General features: G+C 47.0%; 1 protein-coding gene across 4 annotated transcripts in view; it reads right to left on the reverse strand.

The window, feature by feature from the left end:
• FERMT2 (FERM domain containing kindlin 2) overlaps positions 1 to 24912 on the reverse strand; it is a 49847-nt gene that overhangs the window by 14986 nt on the left and 9949 nt on the right. For 2 of the 4 annotated variants that reach the window (XM_030041614.2, XM_030041608.2), the window contains exons 2-6: positions 17221 to 17454; positions 4712 to 4846; positions 1166 to 1198; positions 489 to 714; positions 241 to 343 (exon numbers count right to left, since the gene is read on the reverse strand). In XM_030041614.2, coding sequence (XP_029897474.1) covers positions 241 to 343; positions 489 to 714; positions 1166 to 1198; positions 4712 to 4846; positions 17221 to 17454 — 731 coding nt within the window. The remainder of the gene's footprint in view (positions 1 to 240; positions 344 to 488; positions 715 to 1165; positions 1199 to 4711; positions 4847 to 17220; positions 17455 to 24912) is intronic. The other 2 variants (XM_030041634.2, XM_030041625.2) reach the window with 1 other exon arrangement.

Here is a 24912-nt window from a genome sequence, read left to right on the forward strand (position 1 = left end):
AGACTGAGAAGCCTCTGCCACCGGAGTGGAGTGGCTCTAGACAACCCTTAGAGCATCTCTAGCAATACCTAAGCATTAGCAAACAGGTACGTGGGATCACGCAAACCTGGGTTTGATGCCTGCACAATCAATTTTCAAAGCAGTGGAGGATTTACCAGCACAAATGCACATTAGGGATACAGGCATCCTTTGCTCAAAGCCTTTGCCTGCAAGATGCAATTAAAATAAATAGCTCTGTACCTTTGGATTCAGGTCAAAAAAACTGTAGTACTTGAATCGGAGCAACAAAGCCTCATTTTCTTTCACCTCCTGCTCCATAAGAGATCGGGACGAATCCAGCCATCTGTAAATTGTCAACACGGGATAACACAAACAAAAAGCTCTGGCAAAGTCACGATGAGGCTTTCAAGAATGCAATTTAAAACTGCGTATTTAAAAAAAAAAAAAAAAAAGGAAGAAAATAGCAGAAAAACAAATCCTTAACTTACCCTTGGTTGATTTTGGCTTTATCGAGCAGTGCCTGTGGCTTGTACATTTTTGCTAAGGACTCCGGGGAGGTGACGGGCTGGCTCACGGCCAGGATGCCCGGGTTGCCCTCCGACAAGGCGCTGTCACCGAACCAGGCTGAAGTGGGTGACAGGGGACTGCCGTCGTGAGCATCGTAGGTCGGTGTCATCGTTTTGCTATACAGTCCTGGGCTTGAATATATGTTTCCTACCGGTAAGAGGAATAAAAGCCAGGAGTTAGCTCAAGGCCAATCCCTGCCTGCTCCCAACCAAGCCAACTCAGACACAAACCCGAAGCCAGCGGATGAGAAACCTTCCCTTTTTTCACCACTTTTTTTTTCCACGATGGGAAAACACTGCACTGCTTGTTTTCCCATGAAAAGCTGTCCCTCTCTCTCAGCTCTTCTCCAAGAGCAAAACTGATGGAAAACTCATTCCAGCCCAAATCCATGGGAAAAGGTGCAGGTCTCCCACGCCGGGAAACTCCTGCCCCTGCATTTCTGCGGCACCTGGGACACGAATGGCCCCCAACTTACCGGTATTACCTGTTGCTTAAAGATTTTGGAAGTCAAAAGTTTAGAGGAGCAGGAAAATAAACTAAGGGCGCAGTCAAAGAGACCAGAGGCAGAGCGCAAAAGTCCTACTGAGGTGGAGCTCACCTTTGACGGGGCCGATGTAAAGAATATCGGTGCCTATAGAGAGGGAAAGAAAGGAGGGGAGTGAGAAGGCGAGAGAAAGTCACCAGGAGAGTAGGAAGGGACAGAAGCCAAAACCAGGCATTTTCAGAAGAGAGCAGAATAGCACAGATGAGGTTTAACCACCCAAATGGAGCGTTTGCAGTGGTGCCGGTGGACTCAGCAGGCAAAGCAACCAAAGTGACTCCACGGTTATTTTATTCACGTTACGAGAAACAGCCGGGCACGGAAACGTGGCATTTCACGGACGGAAAAGCTTGCTGAGACGGTCAAACAAATTTGGTATTAATATGCTGAGCAAGTGGTGCGATTTGCTGCAAAACTGATCCCGAAGCACACATTACTCCCAGGCCTTTTAAAGCTTTACAGCTCGTACAGACTCAAAGCAGACAAAAAATACCCTTTTAAAATTACAAATCTGAAGAGAAGAAAGTGGACCCAGCTTGGTATCTCATACCCCAAAATAGCTGAGAGCTAAATAGTCCCTATTCATCTCACAGGAGCATTGATTTTTACATTAAGAATATAAAATCCAGTTTTTCAAAATAAAGGAGGTTCAACGACCGTATCCTAATGTCAGTAATTCCAATGCGTATGTACATCGGCCAATGAGCTCAGCATCATTTGCTGGGCATAAATCTGCGCACCAGTACCTAGAAGGACCGATACCAAACTGGCTTTTTGGGAAAGACTTGTGTCCTTTTTAAATCACGAGCCTGTTCAGACGTGCAATTCGATGCACCCAAACTCCACCTCCAAGAGCACTATTAAGGGTGTTGAAGGTGGCACGTGGCAAGGTTGAGATGCCACAAGCAAGGTCTTCTCTGCCACCTCCTGCTGCTGCCCTGAACCACCACCTCGGGCCACCCTCCAGCTCCTCACTCCAAACAATCCCTCCTCCCTGAGCGGGCAAGAAATGACAGAAAGCTGAGCTAGACATCTGGAAAAGTCTAAGACCAAAACAACAGAAAAACCTTTCCAAACGCTCATTTTTTTTGCCATGGGTATCTCAAGGAGCAGTAAGAACGGTTTGAATCAGCAGCATCATACGAATGACAGCCAACATCTTAAAATAATACAGAAACGTGATTCTAAACTGCCTGACAGGATGGAAAATGTAAGTGAAAACCGTCTGTCGCCATTGAACAAGAAAACCACCAGGATGCTTTTAATGCTCCTGTTAAGTTTTGCCGGCATCCCAGTCTGGATTAATGATCTGGGGGACCAGTAAGCACCATGGGTACCTGCCATAAAGACAGACCCAGCAAACCAGGCACGAGCAAATAAGCAGCAGAAATGGCCAAGGGATGGAGATATCCACCTTCAAGCTTCACACTTGCAAGAAGGCCAGGGGTGACTTGCCAGGTACATACACCAGGAGCAGAGCAGTCCAACAAGAACCAGCAATAAACCACTATCACCATCCATAAACTGCATCCCAAAAGATGCTCTTGCCTCCTCCCCATCCGCCTTCGCGGCGTGCCAGCCTCAACCTTCATGTGGCTCAAGCAGACCGGACTGAGCATTAACTGGACCAATAAAAGAAAATCCCAATTCTTGCCCCAAATCGGGCAGGTTTTCCCACGGACATCCCCCCATTTAAGTGTCAGCTCGAGGAGCAAAACTTCCCCTCAAGTGTTCTCCTCATCACCTTCTCCAAACATCTGAACCATCTCAGAAGAAGCTTCCCTTAAAAAATTTGCCTGAGGCAGGCAATGTCATGGAAAATTCCAGTTAAATAGCTAAAAGTTTGGTTAACTTACAAACAAGTGAATTCAGGTCTTCTAATGGAAAGTGTTGGGCAACGTTTACTGTGGGTGTATTGACAGCTCTGCCTACAATGATTTAAATGGTTTCATTGCCAGGTACGGGATGCTCAGTGACAAAACATGCCCGTTACATCTACATGCACTGAAATAAGCAGATCCTGAAATATTATCTTGTTTTACAGAAGCATTCAGCACACAAACTAATATTGGAATAATGCTAGAAACAGTTTATTCAGATTAAAAACATGACTTTTAACTAATGGCACCTAAACATGGCAGGTAACTGCAGTAATTAAACCTGCAGCAAAAGTAATTTCATTCACAAGGAAAGCAAAATCAGCAAGACAGTTCAAAGTGACTCACTGAAAGACCAATAAATAATTAAAATAAAAACTTATCTTTTGCGTACATTTCCCCCAAAGCAGGCCAAGTATTTCCTATTAATCTAATGGAGATGCTGTCCACAAACACCGACTTTTGGAAAGGCTAATTACGGACTTTCAAGATGAAAATGCCAAATGAAAATGAAAATTGACTGGAGCCTTGCCCGATGCAGGGAAGACTCCCTGAGCCAGGAGTGGGAGAGGACTAGCCCAGAAGTATTTTTAAGTAACTGAGAGGAGAAAGAGCAAGACAGGAGCAAAAGAAGGATTATTTTTCCCTTGCTTCAGACCTGTGCTGATGGTTTGCTGTGGAGCCCATGGTGCACATCACTTGGGCGTAGCAGCTCCAGGGCATCATCACCCTCACCCGCGCCCTGCGCAGCCAAAACCATTCTGCTTACAAGCCCAGAGCCACCAGTGGCATTAAACCACGCTGCATGACCTTCACTTGTACTTCAGTTAATTTAAGACCTATTAATACAAGTTTACTGAATTCCAAGATATTTTTTTTAATTAAAGCTGCTCTGCTTCCCTCCAATTGCTGGATTTAAAACCAAGAGCTTTGGCAGCCAGACACGTCTCGCCCACCCGGCAGCGCACATCGCTGCAGCTTTCTCCCCAAGTCCATTTGGGCTAAAGTGCTCCCACTTGACCGACTTTATCATTTAAGCTCCTGCCATTTGCTTTCAAACAGCAGACCCCCAGCAGCCACGGATCGGAGCTGAAAAACCCCTCCGCTTGCAAACACCTCCCTGCATCAATTTGCTGCCTGCGGCAGGAGATGTTACTCCATCGGCGATGTTACTCCGTTGGCAATTCTCTTACCAATGCTGCTCTGGTTCTGTAAGCCAGACTGGCAAACTAACCCCCAGTAATAAAAGGCTTTTTTTTAGCATTACAGTCCAGAGCTATGCCCTTAACACAAGGGAACACTAATGCAATTAATAAAATATTGGTTTTGCTGGGCTATAAATAAGGAGTAGAACGGTGGTACTGCCTAAAACACACCTGGAATTCGACATTAGGAACGATTTTCCATTTAACTCCTTTCTTAATAGGGTAAGAAAACCTTTCAGTAACCCAATCTGAGTGTTAAAGTGGTCACACTTGGTTTCTGTTTTATTTTATAAAGTCTGGCGTTGTTGTGCTCCCCTACATGCGTGACAGCTTCAGGCATGCATCTGTGCAACCGTGACCGAGTGCTGCAGCCCTGGATGATTTGTGGAATTTATTTGGGGTCTGTTTCTTGCACAGACCTTAAAGAATTATGTCAGACTGATACCGCTATGTCATCCCCCGCCCCCATTTTATTATCTGTTTGCCTCCTGCTGACCCCATCCCTGCAAGCCCCGGCTCACCGGACCCCGGCGTGATCAACGGACCCTCCAGCTCGAAGGCATCGTCTTCACATTGATCATCCAACTTCTTCTTTTTTTTCTTCGACGGATCTCTGGGTTTCCTCAAAAGGGAGAGCTCTTCTGGATGCCTGATGTCTGGGGAGAAAATGGACCACTCTTACAAAGGCAGGATGGAAAAAAAGGGGGGGAAAAAAGAGTATCCTTCCTTTAGGAACAACACCCAGCAATGTGCAGTATCTCCCTCGGCTGATTTTTCTGCTTTGCAATAGTTAAAAAGCAAGTTGAGAACGTTTTCCCTGCAAGCCTGTCAGAAACAAGCACTGTCCTTGGCTGGAGACGTAACAGCATTTGGGTAAAATGCCGAATTTCCCAGGCACATCCACTCAAATGCAAATAAAAGCACTGCTAGACCCTGCAACACAGCCTAGTAACATTCCCACCCATTGTCTTAAATATAAATACAAATATAAATTAATATTAATATTAACATTAATCAGCAGGTAAACCCCTATTTAGGCACCTAGGTAACAGGCCAGGTACTCTCATTTCCATAGCAGCAATCCAAGAGTCAAGCCATTTATTTACATTTCAGACTGGAAATTTTAAAGCCTGTATTTAAGGCACCCACTTTTTAAAGAGATTTTGGCCAAAGTGTTTCCTTTTCACAGCAAACCTCTAGCCTCTCCCATTCCAGCCTGAATAATTTTAAAACCATGTTACTTAAAATTAAGAGCATCCCAGTGTGTTTGTGTTTTAAGCCACGGGAGTACGGGGGGCTAATGAAGAAGAGAATTTTAGGGCCATTTTCCACTAAGGCAGTGCTTTGGGTTTGCTTATGCCTGCTGCAGTTGCTTCCAAGCAGGAAGGAACTTTCCGGGAAAGCGGAGTCCGCCGTCCGTCGTACCACCGAAACCACCGAGGGACTGGACGGGAGCCAGGAGTCCCTTGCCGGCGCTGCAAAAACCAAGAGGGGAGAAAAAAAACCTCCATCTACTCTGAACTGTCCTCAGTCGATATGTGGGAACTGACCCGGAAAATCATTCACCTGGGCACGAAGCCATCCTACTGCAATGATGAAAGGCTGCAAAAAGATCGGAGAGCTCTGAAATACGGCTTGGATTAGAAAAAAGGAGATTGTGGGTCACGCTTGAGCCTGGAAGGAAGAGTTTCAGAGCTGGCTGTCCACGTTCAAGCCTCTGCGTTGTTTCTAGCTCTGTTTTTTGCGTGTATTGCCCGAAAACGCTCAGCTGCACGAAGATGTGCAAAGCTTGGGCTTCGGGATGCCCTAAGGAAAGCAGCCACTGGTCCTGTCCCCATCGAAGCCTGCAGCTGTAGCCGCAAGGGAGACCGGGAGACAGAGAGGGAGCTGGCTGCACTGCAGCCAGGCTGTATTTTCCCACCAAGAGGAATGCTGAACAAGACAATAAGTCATTATTCTAACGAGGAGAGGTTACAGGGTTCGTATCTCACCGCCGGGGCTGGCAGCAGTGGGAGTTTGCTGTACACTCCCAGGCACGGGATTATAATTAAACCTGGAATTTGGTCCCCAGCATCATGACCCGAGCGGGACACGTCCCCATGGCAGATGTGTCTGCCCTGACCCACGCTCACCCGCGCCAGCATCTCTCCTTACTGCAAATAAGCGGGGAAACGTCAGGCTGGAAGTGAGCTCTGCTCCCCCCTCACCCCATCCAGGGACACACCATGAGCCCAGTAACCAGAAGTGCTTTTCCACATTTGTCAGGGGATGGCTGCCATTACAAACAGTACATTCCAAAAATTACTTCTTTTTTTTTTTTTTTTTTCCCCCCACAAAATTTATTAAAGCGCAGCTTCCCTGACAGGTCACATCCTCGGGCTTCATTTCCCTGTTTGCAGACACGGTGAGCATCACGGGGCCTGTGCATGGAGGGACACACACACCGTGACAGCCTCCCTGCGATGCTATTTTAAGTAACAACCTGTGCTTTTCCCTTTTTTTTTTCTGCTATTTTAATAAACAGCCTGTGCACCACCACCAACCCTGCCATGCCCGTCACATTTGGGGGATTTGATTTTAGGTGACCTCCAGGGATGGATCCGGCTAGCCCTGGTGTTCCCACATCCAGAGGCTGGGCACCTCTGGATTTAACCATCTCTTATATCGTGGGTCTGCCATCCCAAACCATCATCTGGCACAGCTTTAATTTTATTATATATTTATATATATTTATTTATATAATATTTATATATTGTATTTATATACATTTAAGCTTCGTTTAATTTAAGCTTTAACACTGATTTATTATTACTACATACACATTATCATGCTAAGCTCCATCCCTACACCCACTAACCAACAGTCAGTTTCACCACACAACTTTTTGACCATTTCTAGCAATAAATACCTAGCGTATGAACCCAGACAGCTATTCGCATTCCCATTTATCACAGCCAGCTTACCTCATGAAGAAAAAATCTGCTGGGACAACCAGGGTCATGCGCAAGGGACAACACGCAGCACAGCCTAAAATGAGGAGTTCCCCTGGTATTTTGCTAGCAAGGTTTATACTCTGATGTTTATTTATGGTGCATTAGCAACTGATACAGCCTCTCAGCTGAAACCATTCAGAGAGGCCAAGAGAAGGGCTCCTGGCCAAGCTCAGCTCCTGAAAGCAATCTGTTGGAGACAGCCCAAAGCTTGACCATCTGATATCAAAGCAACTTTTTATAGTCCCTCAGTCGTTCATGACGCTATCGTCGGATTATAAAGGATACAGGCAAGTTTTCGGCAGCTGCTTCGAAACGGCGCATGGCCGCGGGGCACGGCAAAGGCAGCGGCATCCTTGCAATGCTGGAGCATCCCTGCTCCCCTGCAGCCGCGCATGTTTCCCATTGATAAGCTGCAAATTTCTCCCCGACAGCGGTCCGCTGGACATACCATCGTCCCCGAGACTTTGCAAACCCACTGACGCCAACTGAGGGTTGCAGGGGAAATTAAAAATAAAGCCCGCCATGCTAAAAAGCAGAGGGCAGAAAAGCAGCAAGAGACCAATGTTGCTTTTACTTCCCACCCCGGAATTAAGAGGAAAAGCAAGAAGCAACTTTGCATGTTTCAATCTTTCAGTAAACCGCTGGCGAAAAAAATATTTGCCGCTGCTTATGATTAGTAAGTGTACAAAGGGTCTTAAAGCGTGTTTTGAACAGAGCTGGGCTTGGCAGACATGGTGTTTAGTTACTGCAGCTAAAGCAGAGCCTATCCCACGGTGTAAGGGCTTGCAGATGGTAGGACTCCAGTTAATTGGAAACCGGGACAAAGGAACCGCTCCAGAGCCCCAGCCCCTGTTTTCTGGTCATAAGAGCAAGAGAAAGATCTTTAAAGTATCCAAGTGGTGCAAAAAAACTAAAGTCCTTTAGATAGGTTTGGGCTTTTTACTAAGTCCCACTGCACCTGGTGGAGCCCATTTGCTGGAATTGTTCACCTGGGCTAAAACATCTCCCCAGGGTTTGACTTCAGCCCCAAATTCCCACTTGAAATCCTCCGTTAACTATTTCATCCGCATTTTCCGGCTGAAGCCAGGCTGCTCCTGCCAAAGGTCCCTTCGAAGGAAAAAGGGTCAGTGAAACATGGGTGAACCAGGAGAAGTGACCTTCTGCACAAGGCTAATGTGTTGACTCTTCAATTGATGCGTTGGTCGGGGATGTGTTTGCTTTAAGAGAGACTTCTTGTCTGTACACACGAGACAGATGGCACTGGCAACGTCTACTAGAAATTACTGTAAATGATCCTTTCAGCATTTTATTTCTATTTATTGTGTAAGCGCATGAAAACCCAGCTATCCAGCCTCTTACTGAGCGTCCCCGGCGCCACTGGTGGCAGCCGCCAGCAGAAACCATCTGCGACAACACGCAGCGTGCTCCGTATGGAGGGGAAAGCACTGCCCAAAATCTGTCCCAAAACCATTTTTCAGCTGGATCCAAGCGGGAACTATTTGTATTTTGACATCTCCTCCAGCCCACGCTGGACCAGCTGCAGCCGCGGCTGAGCCCTAACATTGCTGCAGCTCCATGTCCATGCCCTAGCAGAAGGGCTTCGTCAAATTTAGGGGATTTGTTGCCCAGAGAGGTTGTAGATGTCCCATCCCTGGAAACATTCAAGGTCGGGTTGGAAGGGGCTCTGAGCAACCTGGTCCAGTGGAAGGTGTCCCTGCTCATGGCAGGGGGTGGTTGGAACTAGATAATCTTTCGGGTCCCTTCCAACGCAAACCATTCCATGATTCTGTGATTTTATCAAGTGAGGGAAATGCCGTTTGGCGAGAGGAGCACACATATATGCATTTCATGGGAGGCATTTAAAAAATGCAACCGGGAAGGCAGCTTTCAACCTCCAAGAGAAATTTTTCCAACTGTTGGATGAAGCCATTTTACTCCCTACAGCATCTTCTTCTCTACCTGCCTGCAAAAGCCTACTTGTGCCTGTGCTGTCTCCTGATGAAGACAAATCCACGGCTTTTTTTTCCCATGTAATCCCTCATTTCTCGTCCAACCCCTGCCCAGGACACCCAGCCCAGCTGTGCCCATTTATCTCCCACCCAGAGACAAACAGCAGAGCTGGAATGAAATCCTTTTTTTTCATAGGACACCACACCGACTGCCCCTAGAACACTGGCTTTGAAGAAAAATATCCGCCTTACAGGGTGTAAAATTCACAATTTATGCTCTTTTGCACTGAATCCACCAAGTAAATCTTGCAGCTGCTGCATTTTTAACCACCAAGGTATATCGCGATGGGAAAGCAGTTGTGGTCAGAGATGGGACCAAAATCCACGTGTCTTGGCATGGAAGAAGGGGTAATTTTGCTGCTTTGTCCCCATCCAAGATGTGGGGTCCCCAGACCACACCAAGCAGCGTGTGAAGGGGTCTGGGGACACTCGGTGACAATTTCTGTGCTCCGAGGGATGGGCTCAAACTCCTACAAGAAATCAGATTTGTGGTTTTCTTGCACCACCTACATACACAACACGGCATCATTGACTGGAAGGGCTGTGTGAATATGTACCAACTTCCCCTGAAATAAAAATTATGGGAAATCACACTAGTTTCAATGTTCAGTTTTGATATATAAGGAAAATTAATGCTCCAAATAAGCTCTCTCAGCATCCATTTTTCCACTCGATTTCTGGCTCCCTTACAAGGCCAGAGGACTGGTTCGCCTGGTTAGCTCCTGAAGCATAAAAACTCCATAATTTTACTTGTAGCACAGACAGCATTTAAGGGAAACCCTCTCTTTAATGCTGGTCCAGTTACCCTCCGAAAGGAAATGTGTTTTGAAGTGGGATATCTCTGCACTGGATCACCGCTGTCTCGAAGCAATGACTCATAAAAATTACAGCCTTTGCGCATCGACATGACAATTCTTAGAAAAAAGAGACCTCAAACCCCATTTCTCTCCCATTTCAGACTCTAGAAAAAAAAAAAAAAGTATTTTTCTTTGGAATGAGTGAATTCTATGGATCGCGTTTCCTGAATTTACAGAATTCCTGAGTTTACAGAATTAAGTATCCGATTTATCTTCAACATAAATTCACTGGAGATAAAGTTTTGCAAAACAGACCAGAGGCAAAAAAAAAAAAAAAAAAAAAGACTTATATAACTTTTGAAGGGCTTGGAGATAAGTCTGTGGTTGTACCAGATGCTGGGCAGTATCGGATGGTGGAGCAGATCCTCAACCCCTTAGCACAGTTTACTAGGTTTGTAGACCCATCTACATTCAGAACATTTTCTTATGGGTTCTTCAGCTGCCTGGTTGCTTAAAGATTTATTTGGGTAAAAGCCAAGTTCTCTACTTGCTGCCCTGGGCCGTGCCGTGCAGCTATGTCAGGACATCCCGCAAAGCCTCCTGAGATGTCCAATGAATGCCACGGGCGCAGACCAAACTGGGGTTGACCTTGGCAGGGGCTTTGCCAGAGCATTCCCAAATTCAGCGTGGAAAACCCAAGCGCCCGTTGACTTACTTTGACTTGCCACCACAGTAGCAATCTGGAAAACCACCCAAAAACCGAGGTCACTGGGGTTTGCAGTGGCATGACCGCTGCTTGCAAATGCTGTCTGCGCGAGCGGTACCCAGAGCCGAAAATCAGGCACCGTCGGCCAGGAGGGACCCAGGAGGAGGAGGCAGACAGCGGCGATGAAGCCAAGCGTTATTGCAAGGCTAATAAAAAGGACCGTTGGAGAGACAGAGTCAACAAATGCTAAATGTTTGGATGTTTTTTTCCGCAAATGGGACGAAATCCCCAGACTCCAGTTAACCGGATGCCTCTCAGAGCATGGATAGCACTTTGAGCCTTGCCCCTCAAGTGTCTGAACTGCAGCTGAAGTCAAATTATACACAATCAAATTAAGCGCCACAAACAAGAGAAAAAAATCCACTTACACCCTCTGCATCAGCCCATAAAGAGCAATCAGAGTAATCTTGAGGAAGGCGGTGGCGTTGGGTTTGCCAGCATCTCCTAATGTCTTCAGGATGAAAGTCTATTTAAAGGGTCTCTGTCAACAGCAGAGTAAGGATGAAAAAATTCAGTGACTCACACAGTGACATACAACCTGATGCTACTCAACAGGCAGAACAGGGACCGGGGTGGGGAGGGGGGAGAAAGGGGAAGATTTTTTTCCATTTCAGTCACTTTGCAATTAAATCTCATTATTTCCCTTACAGTCCAGTTTCTGGTGTTCGTCTGGGTCCTACACAACAGCTGCAGCTGAATGTAGGCAAGCAATAAAAGAGGAAAGTAGCGAAATGAAGAAGTTGGCAGCGGTACACTTGGGCCTCGCAATTTAAAAAGCTGAGTACATTGCAATTTGGCCGACTCTCTAAATGGTAAGATTTCCTTCCACACCCATCCCCTAGACATATTTAGAAATAGCTGTGCTACTGCCAAACCTCTCTACTCGTGGCAGCAAAAAGCAGCAAACCCTTCCTCGGTATTTCACCGGGTCTGTCTCCATGTCAGCTCCAAGCATCTTCATGGTGCTACTGAGCATCCGGAGACTGTATCACAAGATGCTGGTGTGGCCCCCCAAATACCCCCCAAGATGCTCACGTGCATCTACCAGGACTCCATTTCAGCTCTACTATTGTAGGAAAAATGCTACTTTATTTACAAGCGGGGCGTGAAGGAAGAAAAAAAGGTTTAAAGAGGTTTGCAGTGGCGAGGAGTAACTCCAGACAGCTTTGCCTCCCGGAGAGCAACCGTGCCGGGGCTGCGGCTCCACGTGCTAACGGGCACGGGCAGAACCCTGGGAACGCTGCGCATCTCGGAGTACCAAAGGGTTTCAGTTTTGCAAAAAAAAAAAAAAAAAAAAAACAAAAAACCAGCGGCTTTTTATAGAAGTTTTTTTGGCAACTGAGGGCGTGGAAATACTACAAATACTTCAGAAGTCAGAGGACGTTCTGTACTGGAGCGGAGATCATTTATAAAGAGAAAAAAAAAAAAAGGTAGGGTCATATTCAGCGTCTAGACTGCTGGATGGTGTCGCCTTGCTCGGGCTGGGCTTGCATCACGCCGCTCCCAAATGCCACCGTCACCTCGTCTCGGGTTGTGTTTGGTGGCTGGAGGCTGAAGCAAGGAAGACTGGCTATCGCCGTCCCATCAGTCATCCAGCCTCGGCCACCTCGTTATTTTGGGGCAGGGAGAGGTGAGAAGCAGCCCATCACCTTCGCAGGACTCTCTGCATCCCATCCCTCCTCCCCCGGCCCCACAAGCTCCCCGGGATGGGACCACCCTTACCCTATGCAAGGTGGGGTCCCAATTTCCCGGCGTCCCTCGCCCCCGGGGAGCTGGGGACCGAAGCGAGACGGGATGCGGGCACGGAAACTGCCGCTGCTCAACACAGGATGCTCCGCAGACTTCGTTTTCCAAAACAGGTGATTAATTCACACAAAGCTTTTTGAGGATTACGAGGCAGGAGCTGGGTGTGATGCCCTACTAGCCTCTGGGGGGAAAAAAAACCACAAAAAGATCTGAAGGGAATTTCTTCGTCTTGCACAGCCTCAGGGTGGGTAAGGGAAGGAGTAGTCATGAATTTTGGAGAGCTTCCTCCCAGAGCTGCCTCCTCCCAGCTCCAGCACCACATCCGCCTCCCGGAGCTCCCAGCTCCCACCAGCATCAACTGGAATGGTCCGTGCTCCTCTGCTCAGGCTGCAGGGCAGCGTAGGTCCCAAATCTTCGTAGCCAGAAGAAGAGGAGAAGGATTCAAGCTTTTATGCCATGACAGCATCTCCCCTCGCCCTGCGGCTCCGCAACATACGCTGTTTCCCCACGAGAAGCAGCATCGCCAGGGCAGGAAACGCCGAGGCATGGGAAAAAACCTTCACACTTGCATCTCGCTGTTTGCTTTTCCTCTCCCACGTGCCCACACAGCAGCAGCGGATCCTGCCTGGAGTCCCTCACTGCTCCCAGGACACATGGAAAAAAAATTCAGGCAACAGCAGGAGAAGGGGAATGCTAAAAGAAAGCAGCTTAAGGGCATGAGCAGATGCAAGGCGTCCGCTGTCCTGGAATCAAACGAAGCCGTTGTCAAGAAAAGATGATTTTTCCCCTCGTAGGATGATGGGTTAGCGGGAGCTCTGCAATGCAACTATTGTGGAGGAAAAAAGGATTTTTCTGCTCATTGTTATGTAGGATGATGGGTTAGCAGGAGCTTTGCAATGCGGCCCCATCTCCTGTCTCCCCAGATCCCACTTTCCAACAAGGATATTCCCACCCACACCAATAAAAAGTTAATTGCAGCCACACCAAATCGCATTTGTGTATTTGATGGGCTGTCTGCTGGGCAGCAATATCTCCCCAGTGGGACGATAAGAGGAGGGGGGAATGCATGAGCCCCGCAGGCAGCACCCCATCCCAACCTCCGCGTCCCGCTGCCGGTCAGGCATGTAGCATAAAACCTGTGCCGCCCCAAGAGAAAAAAAAAAAAAAAAAAAAAAAAAAGTGAAGTTTTACTTTCTCTTTCTCTGGTCTTTAATTGCAGATCAAAGCTGGCCCTTCAGGACGGCGTTGCCTGCCAGCAGCTGCTCCCGGGCAGGCTTCCAGGCCACCCTTCGGGCGAGGGCTGCCCATCCCATCCACCACCCTACTCCTCTCCTCCTGCCTGCTCCTGCCTGCTCCCACCGCAGGCAGGGTCAATCCGTGCCGTTAACCCTCCCGATCGCTTGCTGTGGGAATTGAGGGGCTGCAATCCAGCAACTGGGAATGAGACCGTGTTTTTTTCCAGCTTCGCATGACCTCCAAGAAAGCGAGGGATGTACGAGCGGCTCCAGCATCTTCCCACAGCCACCTCCGGGCTGCCCCCCGGGAGCTGCGACCCGGCCGGTGGTGAGAGCTGCCCTTTGCAAAAACTTCACTCTGCACAAGAACAGACTCTTCTTTAAAAAGCAACCACATGCTGCAATGGGGACACCTCTGGGTACAATTTAAAGGGAATATAAGAAAAGGCACAACCCTAAATAACTCACCCAAGTGTGTTCTTGCTTGCGTATAGAGGATTTTATAAATGCAACCAGCTAGAGTCCTGGCAACATGAGGAATTACTTAAATTACTCATTAATCATGCCATATGCTAAAATTACTGAAGTGTGTAATTAAATGCTCCAGGGGCAAAGACAGCAAACAGTTATAGCCAAAATATGAGCAACTCACAAGCACAGTTCTGTCAGCTGGACATTGGTCCAAGCCACACTGGACCCTAACTTTAAAAATCAAGGGATTTGCAGAGACAAGAGCTATGCTGTTAGAGCAGGGACTATTTCTTTCCCCTTCTGCTTTGAATTATCTACTCAGTTTTCCTTGGGGAGACAATTAGCATCATTAATACAGGGTACAAGTGCTCTCTGCAGCTAACCTGTGCAGAGATGCTGCGGAGGGCAGGAAAAGGTAATGGAGAAAAATAGGGCAGCATAGACACTAACCTGGGGGGGAAAAAAACCAGAGGGAAACAGGCAGGTTGGGAAAGTGTTATAGCACGGTCTGCAAGACCCCAAGAGAGGGCCGTGTTGGAGAAAAAGGAAAATGCAAGCTCCCCAAGCCAGGATGACCCCATCACCCTACAGCCGCTCGAATTTTTGGCGGGCACCGAGGTGCGGACAGATATCCCCCACGCCTTCCAGGAATGAAACGCCCTGTGCAAACTCAGCATGACACCCCTGGGATGATTTTGCGTGGTAGAAAGCAGCAGCCCCTCTCACCCGGCAAGCGCATGACCTCCCGGCCGAGATTAGCTCCTGCCTCCATCGTCATTGCTCGGCTCCAGGACCCCGCGCTTGAGGACGTCTCTGACCCACGGCACAGCACCGAGGTCACACGCAGAGGAAGAAAAGGACAGGCGGTGACCGGGATTTGCATGGAGGGGTTTGGCGTTTGCCCCAAGGGGCTTTTGCATCGTATATATCTATGAAGCAAGACCTCCTTGGGGCAGGCACCAAACCACATATATGTGTTCCCACTGGGAAGCTCTTCCGTGGACCACAGAGGCATTTGGACACCCATATTTTATATACACACACACACACACACACACATGTATACATAAAAGAAGAAAATAGTGGTATTTGGACACGTATTTTATATATATAAAATATAGATAATATACACATATATTATATATATTAAATATATATGTTAAGATATATTAGATATTATATTATATATAAAATAAAATAGTATATACTATATGAAAATAGTATATACACCTGTATATTATACAGGTGTCCAAATACCTCTGCGGTCCAGGCAAGAGTATTCCAGCCCCCCCAGCTCCAGCACTGCCATCTCCCTGCATCCCGATCCCCTCTACCCTCAAGCCGATGCTGAGCCGATGGGACCGTCTTCCCGTAGCTCTGCTGAACATCTGGCCCCCAGTAAACACAAAGACAAGGGCTAAACAAGATTTAATTGCTGTATTCGGCCACGTAGTTTCCATCCGTTCTCAAACCGCTCAGGCTGGTAAGAGTCACTAAAAGGAGAGTGAAGTTTCCAGCAAAAATCCTGCTTTCACCAAAATCAGGAACGTTTATTTCGGTACGTTGGATGCCATGGAAGGAAAGTCAGAACCACCCTCAACAGATGTGTCCCCCCTGCCTGATGCAGAGAGCTCCTACCACAGCTGGGCTGCAGCTATCTGAGCCGCTTTTTCCCCTTCCACATCTTTAAATGTTAGCATTATTCTGCTGGTTTGTTCATAAATACACTGAGAGTCCTGGAGCTGAATAAATAGCTGCTTCAGGCCCATGTAAGGTTTTGACTGCTCGGCAGCGTCAGTGAGAGATCTCATTACGTGATTAACTGTATCAGAATTTCCTGATGTGACTCACTGCTAGAAAGATTCATCAGCAACCAAGATGATGCTTTTGACCTCTCTGTCTAGCATTAAAAATGGCAATGGGAGGCAGGGGGGAAGCAAAATCAACTGGGAAATAATGCTGGCTAAGCCTTTTCTATTTTAAGGAGAAATTGCCCAATATTTGTGTTTAAAAAAAAAAAAAACAGGAAAGAAATAGCAAAAAATTCATAATCAGCTATATACACCGACCTAACCACAGATGCGCCGGAGGCCACGCCGTAACACCACACGCATGGCTGAGCTCTTTCTGCCTCACGAAATAACTGGGTCAGCCAAGAGAAACCCTAGCTGCTTTTTGAGACCAGAAATAGATTTACTATGGCCGAGGTCGGGTTGCAGGCTCCTTTTGGAGGGGAGCAAGCGGGAAGGACACCGGTACGGAGCCATGCCGAGTGCTTATTTGAGTTCCTCGGAGCGAAGTTACCGTGTCCTGGGTTTTTTTGTCGGGGGGGAGAGAGAAGCACCAGCTTCTGGGATAAGAAATTTGTGAAGATGGGTAGAAAGTGATGCACAAAAGCAGCAGCCTGGGACAAGCCCTGCGTACGTAGTAGGAAATGATCCATCCTTTCTTCTAGGGCTTCTTCTCAACAAGAGAAAGGATCGCAAAGAGGAGTTGGGGAGGAGAGAGGGAGACTCGGTTCCTTCCCTCCACCAGACAGTTTTACAGTGAAGCATCATCACTTAATCTCTAATATGATTTTCCACTGGAAGAGAACCCACGGAGCTGGCAGGTTTCCTATTTCAGGGTTTGTTTTTCATCTAGCACATAAATTTGCAAAAAAAAATTACGACCCAACACCAGCAGCTTTAACATAAAGCAGGGCTGCTACCGCCTTGCCTAAGACAAAACTGAGAACAGCTTTGCTATGAAACAGAATTCAGCACAGAAAATACATTTCTTCTTATGTTTCGGTCCCATTATTTAGGTATTTGCACAAAAAAAGGTTAGATTTGCAAGGGAAAAAGAGCGGACATCCAGGCTGCTTGATGCCGAAGTGACTGTTGGGTGTTTGAAGCCAGAAAATACCAGTGATTTAGTAAATTTATGAGACGAGCACATGCACCAAAGGAGACGCCGGAGCCAAACCAAATAACAACCTCCCCACCGGCAGCTTTCGGCACTCACTACTTACTGAACGTTTTGCAGATGTCAGAAACCGCCTTGAAGACCCTGTCCGAGAAGTTGACTTTCACCTTGACGTACTTCATGTTGGGCAGCTGAAGGCGAAGCAGCTTGTGCTGAGGTGTGAACTGGAGCTTGGCATCAGCCTGTATCCCGTATTTGTCCAACGTCCAGTGCGTTTTAAGGAGCCAAGTTTTCTTCTTTTCCCACCACAGCGCATGATCTGACCAGTCTTTCTTGACATCTGGAACAAAGAAACCATTTTACCAGTTAAAACCGGGACCAGAATTAGCCTTCAAAAGACAAGAGCAGAAGTTTAAATGCGTTTCACTGAGAAGCGACTATTGATCCAAAACCGCTGACAGCCCTTTTCAGATACAAATAATTGCTTGTACTCAATAGCATCTAGAAGCCACCGCAGAGATAAAAGTAGGAAAGAACCCAAGAAGAACAAGGATGAGACACAACGTGTCCGTGGATCACTCAGCCCGACAGCAATGCCAAGCGTGAAGCCAAGGGGGTCACGAACGACCCGACACCTTCCCCGGGAGGGATTTTGCACAGCTTTTTAGGTTAACTATCAATTCTTGGGTTTCCCCGTCCCCACCACGTAGGACATCTGCACTACCCGAAGGCGAGTCAAGCCACCTTGGCACACAAGGGAAGCAGAACTAGAAGGAGGTTTGCAAGAAGAATTAAATAGAAATACCGTGTCTTCTCCAGGTCTTTCTACAAACAAAACTGGAAAATTCCCAAATGAAACTAAAAGTTATTTCCCGAAGTAACAACAGTGCGAAACCCAACAGCCACGTCTCCTTCCAGCAGGGATGCAATCATGGGGTCTTTGAAAGTCACGTCCAAGTTGGGCAGCGTTTGGGGAACCAAAGCATGGTGATAACTCCAAAAGACAGCCACTGTGCAGTATGTTCCCTAACACCTGGAATATTTTTCGCTAACACCTGCCCTGCTCTCCCCGCAGCCCCCTGCCATTCCTGCAGAGCATCTTCCACTCCGACAACCACCAGCCAGCGTTAAGGGTGCAATGTCCCCCCACCATGCAGGAGAAAGGGAAGGAGAGGAGGGGGGGTATGATCCAAGCACTGCAGCTGCATTTTGCAAAGCTCTGCTTAGCCTAAACCCTCCATCTCCAAAAATACTGACCGGGGGGTGTGTCAGCATCGACGGCGGCAGCCAAAGCTCTCATTTCAAAGGAAAAACCAAATGTTTCCGCAGGATGTCATCTGGGCAAGCACGCGAGAACCTCAAGAGGCTGCAGGACAAGTCACAGGGACACTTCTGCACTCGATATTGCAAATGATAGAATTACCAATAAATTTTGAGCTTATGGACTTTCTATGAGGATTATTTTAATTTTCATAAGAAAAAAGAAGCTTGAAAGCAAAGCACTTTCCAGGTTAAAGCACCACTAATATAATAATTCAGTTTTCAGCTCCAGATCCTCCTGTGATCCTGGATTCCCAACATGAACCATCAGTTTAAACCAAATTAAAACTGCCAGCTGACATTTATCGCAACGGGTCCTTTCTCCATCCTTCGGCAGCGATGCTCATGCATCGCAGGGCACCAACCAGAAAGCCGGGGGCAAACCCAGCAGACACACCAGCTAAACAGCCTGAAGGTACCGAGGAACACACTACAGGACAGACATCAGGAAGACTATCCCTACGAGCCGCATCTGAATTTAATCAAAATAAGAACAGCTTGACAAACAAACTTTTTTCTGTCCCTATCTGAAAATGGGATCTCGATCTCAGGGTTACTGAGAAAAACCAGCAGAAGCTTTTTTTCCTTTGAACTCCTGGTCTAACGGCATAATCATGCAGCCAGAAAGTGGAAATGTTCAGCTAGACTTTTCAACAGCTTTGTACAATCAAATTAAACAAAACCAAATATAGAAAAGCATGCAAACTTGCACAAGCCTTGGCTACTCTCAAAAAAATCTGAGAAATCATTACAATGGACTCTGGTAATGAAGTCCAACTTCTGCCCTACTGAAAGCTGAACAAATTGGCACTGCAAGTCTGGGGGGGAGGTAAAAAAAAAAAAAAGGCATTTTGAATCAGTAACAGAAGGGGATTTGGGTTTACGCTGCAGATTAACCTTTCAGGCCATGGCACGAATATGCACAGCATCGTCTTGCGGCCTGAGAGTAATTAACACTTTGAATTAACAGTGAGATGTTGGCTATGGCCAAAAAGGTAAAGGTTTGTGGCTGCCCCACGGGGTAGTTATATATAAAAGAGCTTGGCAAATGTTTAGCAGCTGACTTGCGATGTTGAGTTTAACACTAACACGCTGACAAGAAACCTTTGGTGCTTTGCAAGGCAGCGGGTGCGACCCAGGGCTTGGAGCAATCCTTGCACACTGGGGAATGCCAACCACCTGGTTAAATCTGATCAAAGGTTTATAAATCTTCACCAGGGTCCCAACTCACGAGTTACTGATTTGTCGGGGTTACAGCTTTAGGACAAGGCTTATTATTTCGGCTCAGTCTTTTCCTATTTCCTACTGTCGGTCGCAGGACCGGCCGTTTCATATTTATCAGAGCCCTGGTAGGTCTCCAAGCCCTGCAAACTCATTTTAGAGATCCCAGACCTCGAATTCAAAAGGTTACTACAGGTCCAAAACCACGCTGCAAATCTTAGCGGAGCCGTTTGCAGATCCAGAAGCTCCTCCGAGCTGTTAAATGCTCCTTGCACATCCCTCAGCTGCCATTTCCAGCCACGAAGGGTACCAGCCTTACGGCAATGCTGTCACACAAAGAAGCAGAAACGGTCAGAGCCGGCAAGTGTTCATCAGCATCTCAAAGCAAACAGGAAAAGAAACAGGCTTGTTCAGCGGGATGGGAAAATCCACCCATATTAGTCTAAATCAGGCTGATTCCTGCTTATGGCACGGCGGGAGGAGAGAACGCCAGAGCCACCAGGACTTTGGTGTCCTCGGTGCAATAAAAAAGCATCCTGCCACCATAGTCATCTCGGGCAAAGGAGAGCACAGAGGGATCCCTGGAAATGAGCTGCACACATCTGCTAGGGTCAGAGCAAATCCTTGCCACCGACGCTCCCCTTCCAGGCAAGGAACCCGCCAGGTGAAATCTGCGGAGATGTGGAGACTGGAGCTGTCAGCATCAGCTGGAGCACGGGTTGGGGACAGGGAGCTCCGGGAGCCCAAACCCAGCAGCAGCACCCACGGGAAAGGGAAGCACGGCGCTTCCTTCCCGGCATCAAAAATAATCCCCGCTCCCCGCTTCCTCCACCTCCTCGCACAGCCTGAACCGAAACCTCAGCGGCTGGGAGCCCGGCAGGGCTGGGACACCCGGCTGTGGGTTTTTTTTGAGGAAGATCCTGGTTTTGCATTTGCCTCCCAAACCCGTGCCAAGAGGCAGAGAGGCGGCACGGGTGATGCTGAGGACATTTTGTACAGCAAAACCCACGGAGCAAGCTTGCTGTTCACCTTGAAAAGCTGTTCAGACGGTCCTGCAAATGCAAGAGGCGTCTTAAATCACCCAGATGGCTGCAGAGACCTCTGTGAGGACAGAGCATTATGAGACGAGGTGAAGGGCTGCTCAATAAAGTGTTTTAAACCTTAAACATCCTTAGCTTTCAATTCACGCTGGTGCCTGACCGCTGTCACCTCACACCAGCTTGTCCAGCGTAATTACAATTGCAGACTTTTATTCCCACAGCTACCACTAAATTCACATCTAGAATTCAAGTAGCAGAAAGGAAGTCTTAATTGAGATGCATACAAAGCGTATTTTAGTTCTGGGCTTGCTATGGCACAGATACACACATACACAATTACCATTTAAGCAACAAAGCTGAATTTTGGTGAAGTACAAAGCAGATCGAGGGAGCCCCATCCATTCTGCTTGACGGCCCCCTTATCCCAGGAGCCGGCTGCTCCAAATGCTTTCCCTCTGCCGATCCGTGGATTTTAAAAGTCCCTTTTCCGCTCTGCTTCTGCAGCAGCTGTTGAACCTCCTTTCTTCAGAATCATTACTTGGCAGGCTCTCTGTGCGAGCTTATGACTTACTAGCAATAGTATACAAGTCTCCGGCGTTACATAAACACTGTATTTGCCTTGTTATTTCGGGATATCCCCTATTGCAGATGGGCTCTCCTTCCGTGCACCGCTCAGGACAATGGAGCCCTGATACAACCAAATAAACCTCTTTTTCCCCGCCCCAACCCCAGCACACGGTTAAACCCTACTAGATGGATATTTGGAGAGCAGGCAACTCCAGCAGTGGTGGTCTCCACCTCTGGGAAAGGCTCCTGCGGGGTAGCACCAGATCCCCTTTCACACACACATCCCTGATTAAATCCATCAGACAGCAAAGAGCCTACAAACTCCTCCATCACCTTAACATTGGAGGCAGATTATTAAAAAGCTCCTGCATAAGCTTGAGTAGGTACGCAGGGAACTTCTGCAAGCCTGTCTGGTTTGCATTGTCGCTTTTTGTTTGATTTTTGGAAACAAAGATTTGCAGCTGAAGCTGGTTTCCCTGCGATACTCTTCACCTTAGGAGGGGCAGCGGATGCAGCCAAAGCAGAGGTTTCGGTTCATTTCTTAATTATAAGTCACGGTTTTTAGAGCAACAGATTCAAGTCTTCAGCCCTCCCAGGGGAGCAATATGGAAGGACCATCCTCCTCTGGTACAAAACACAGCAGAACCAAAGCCCATCCATCCCACTGGTTGTTTTTCCATACGAGCAGAATTAGCACAGCAGCCCTCCCCGGTCCTGGCTCTTCCCCAGTGGTGAGTGTGCAGCAGGGGTGCCTTTAACGATGATTATTCTTGCTCTGGTCTAGTCACGCTTCGGAAGTTGAGGAAGCAAAACGCCTTTCCACTACCCACACAATACCTCAAATTGCTCCATATATATATAAAAAAATATATTATGCATATAAACGCACATATATACACACTTACATCATATATATACACATATATATAAAATATATGCATATATAAAATATTTATATAGACATGTATGTGTCATATATACACACACGTTTATACACACACACACATATATATAAATGCTATACATAAAAGATACAGTGCAAGGTCTGAAACCAACTCACAGACCAAGCATTTCCTCTTGCAAAAAGTGATTTTTGTACTTGGTAATCTACTGAGGAAAAAAACCCCCAACTTTCCAGCTTTTCAATGAGTTTGGTGCAGATGGGCTGAAATTGTTCGAGGGTTTTTATAAGGATGGAAGGAAAAAAAAGTGGGTTGCATTTCTTTTTTTTTTAAAGTAATATGCAATACACACTTTACTGAAAAAAATAGATGGGGACAGCATGTTTAAAACCCTGACTGCAGGCAGCTTGAAAGGCAGTTGGGAGATTAAAATACCTTTAAACTCAAATACCTGCTGATAACACATTAATCCAGGGCTCGCAAGCCCCAAGGAGCGGCCAGGGGCTCTCCAAGCCAGAGGCTGGGTGTTGGCTGGTTCCACACCCCTCTTGGGAAGCCAGTGGAGAAGAAAAACTCCTTCAAAGGAAAAGAGACCTCCAGCAATAAATAGCTGGGGAGTGCCTCGTGTGTCCTGGGCCAGCTTGCTGGGAAGGGATGCACCCTCTCCTCTGCTCTCCTGTCCCCTCGGGATGCACCGCATGGCCACCGTGCACGGAAAGCAAGGCAGAAGTATTTAAAAACTTGAAAAGGAGGGCAATTTAAGACTACAAGTAAAAAAGAGGGGAGGAAAAATAAAAAAACACCACCAAAAATCCTTGCACATAACCTCTTGTGGTTGCTTTGGTAGGTTTTCCTTTTCCACGTACTATCAAGCTGTATGTGTCAATGAGGTCTGAAGGCGTATCTTCACATCACTAAAAAAAATCAGAGAATTTTGCAAATGTTCCCAAAACATTCAGAAGTACCAAAAAACATCTAATCCGGTGCATGGAGCAGGACAGAGGAGCTGGGGAAGGGCAAGAATAAAGAAGCATTTTACAGCCAAGAACGCTGCTGAAGGTCCCGCTCCAGCCAGCACCTGCTCTCGTGGTCATTAATATTATTGACTTTTCAGAAACTACTGATAGAACCATTAAACACTGCTGTGTTTCCTTCCCCCACCTGCAGACGCTGGTGCAGGGATCAGCTTCTGCATCTCAGCGGATCGGATCCAGACCCACGCGGTTTGCTTCGGACGTCTGCAAGATCATTGCTTGCTTTTGAAAGATCCTCCCAATCAGTGCAGGGACTGGGATTTCATGAGATAGATGTGCCCAGGCTGCTCTGTGACCCTACAATCCCAGCGAGCTGACCAGCTCATTTTGGGCTAATGTTGTTGTGGTCAAATTAAGGCGCAAAAAAAAAAAAAAAAAAAAAAAGCCAGATTTTTTAAAATATATATATATTTTTATACTTATATATATAAAAATATATAAACACACAGCTATGTATATGTATATACACACATAGACATAAATCTGTATAGCTGAACACATTGCTCCCTACGGGGAGGGATGGGACATAGCCTCCTTGCTGCTTGCACCAACCTCTTTAAACCCAGATTCCTTTAAGCATGCCAAAGCCACTCCTTCTAGGACAATTATGGAAAAAAAAATTAAAAACAGAGCTGTTTTCATTTATTTTGAGTCCAACAGAAATGCTGATGTGTTTTGCTGTGCGACAGGATTGCTGCCTTGGGGCAGAATCTATATTTTAGTGCAGATTTAAGTCTTTTGGGGTATGGTGCGCACTGGAGTAGACTCCCCTCCACTCCCCAACGGGGATTTAATTGCAGAGCAAAGTTCAGAATGGAACAAAAGTCCTTCCAGCCTCTGGTCACGACACTTGAAAAATTATACTTTGAAACACGGAGATAAACATCCTATAAAATTATTATCAGACTGCTGTAATAAAGCTGTAGCCATGGCAATCTGATGCTCTTGGTACTAATGAGACTTAATAGGGGGTTTTAATCGCATGCCCCATATGTATCTGACACATGCTATGAAAAATATAGTGTACAGCAGCCACTCTGCAGCAACCACCTGTGGAAGGGCTTTTACCCACTGGTGAATGCAAAGTAGTACCTCGAATTCTCCCCTATTTCCCAATTCTCCCCTATTTACCACCAAGGGCAACTATCACCACTACTTTGTTTTCAGGCGAACAAATGTTCAGGAGAACATCTACACATACCCACAGAGGTGTCCAAAACAGGGTGGACCTGTGCTGGAATTTAAATCTAAGAAGAACATTTCTTGCATGGAAAAATAGTTTGACTTGTTAAAAAAAAAAAAAAAAAAAAAGCAGACAAAAGCAGCCTTGTTCCCAACGCTGTGATTCCCGTGAGCGCGACCGAGCGCAGGAGACCTCCCTCTTGTCCCAGCGTGCCAGGGGACACGCATGGTTCACTGCTGCGAAATCCTGACGTCAAAGCACGCCGTGTAGTCGCAGAGAGCTATTCAAGAGCAATGAAAAAAAGGAGGAGAAAAAAAAAACCAAACAAAACCCATGGAGGACACTCAGCACATCAGGACACAACGCTGAATGCAGATGTGCAATGTGTCCTTGCTCAGAAAAATTATGGAGCGTCTTCTGCTAATGAGGGAACGTGCTGCTGCACTGCTGGAAAAAGAAGTGTCCTTTTATGGGGTTTGTAAGTGAGGTTTACAAGGGCAAGCCCACGTCTCGACGGGGCAGGGATGCGAA

Source organism: Aquila chrysaetos, chromosome 2, assembly GCF_900496995.4.
Source record: "Aquila chrysaetos chrysaetos chromosome 2, bAquChr1.4, whole genome shotgun sequence".
Taxonomy (NCBI): domain Eukaryota; kingdom Metazoa; phylum Chordata; class Aves; order Accipitriformes; family Accipitridae; genus Aquila; species Aquila chrysaetos.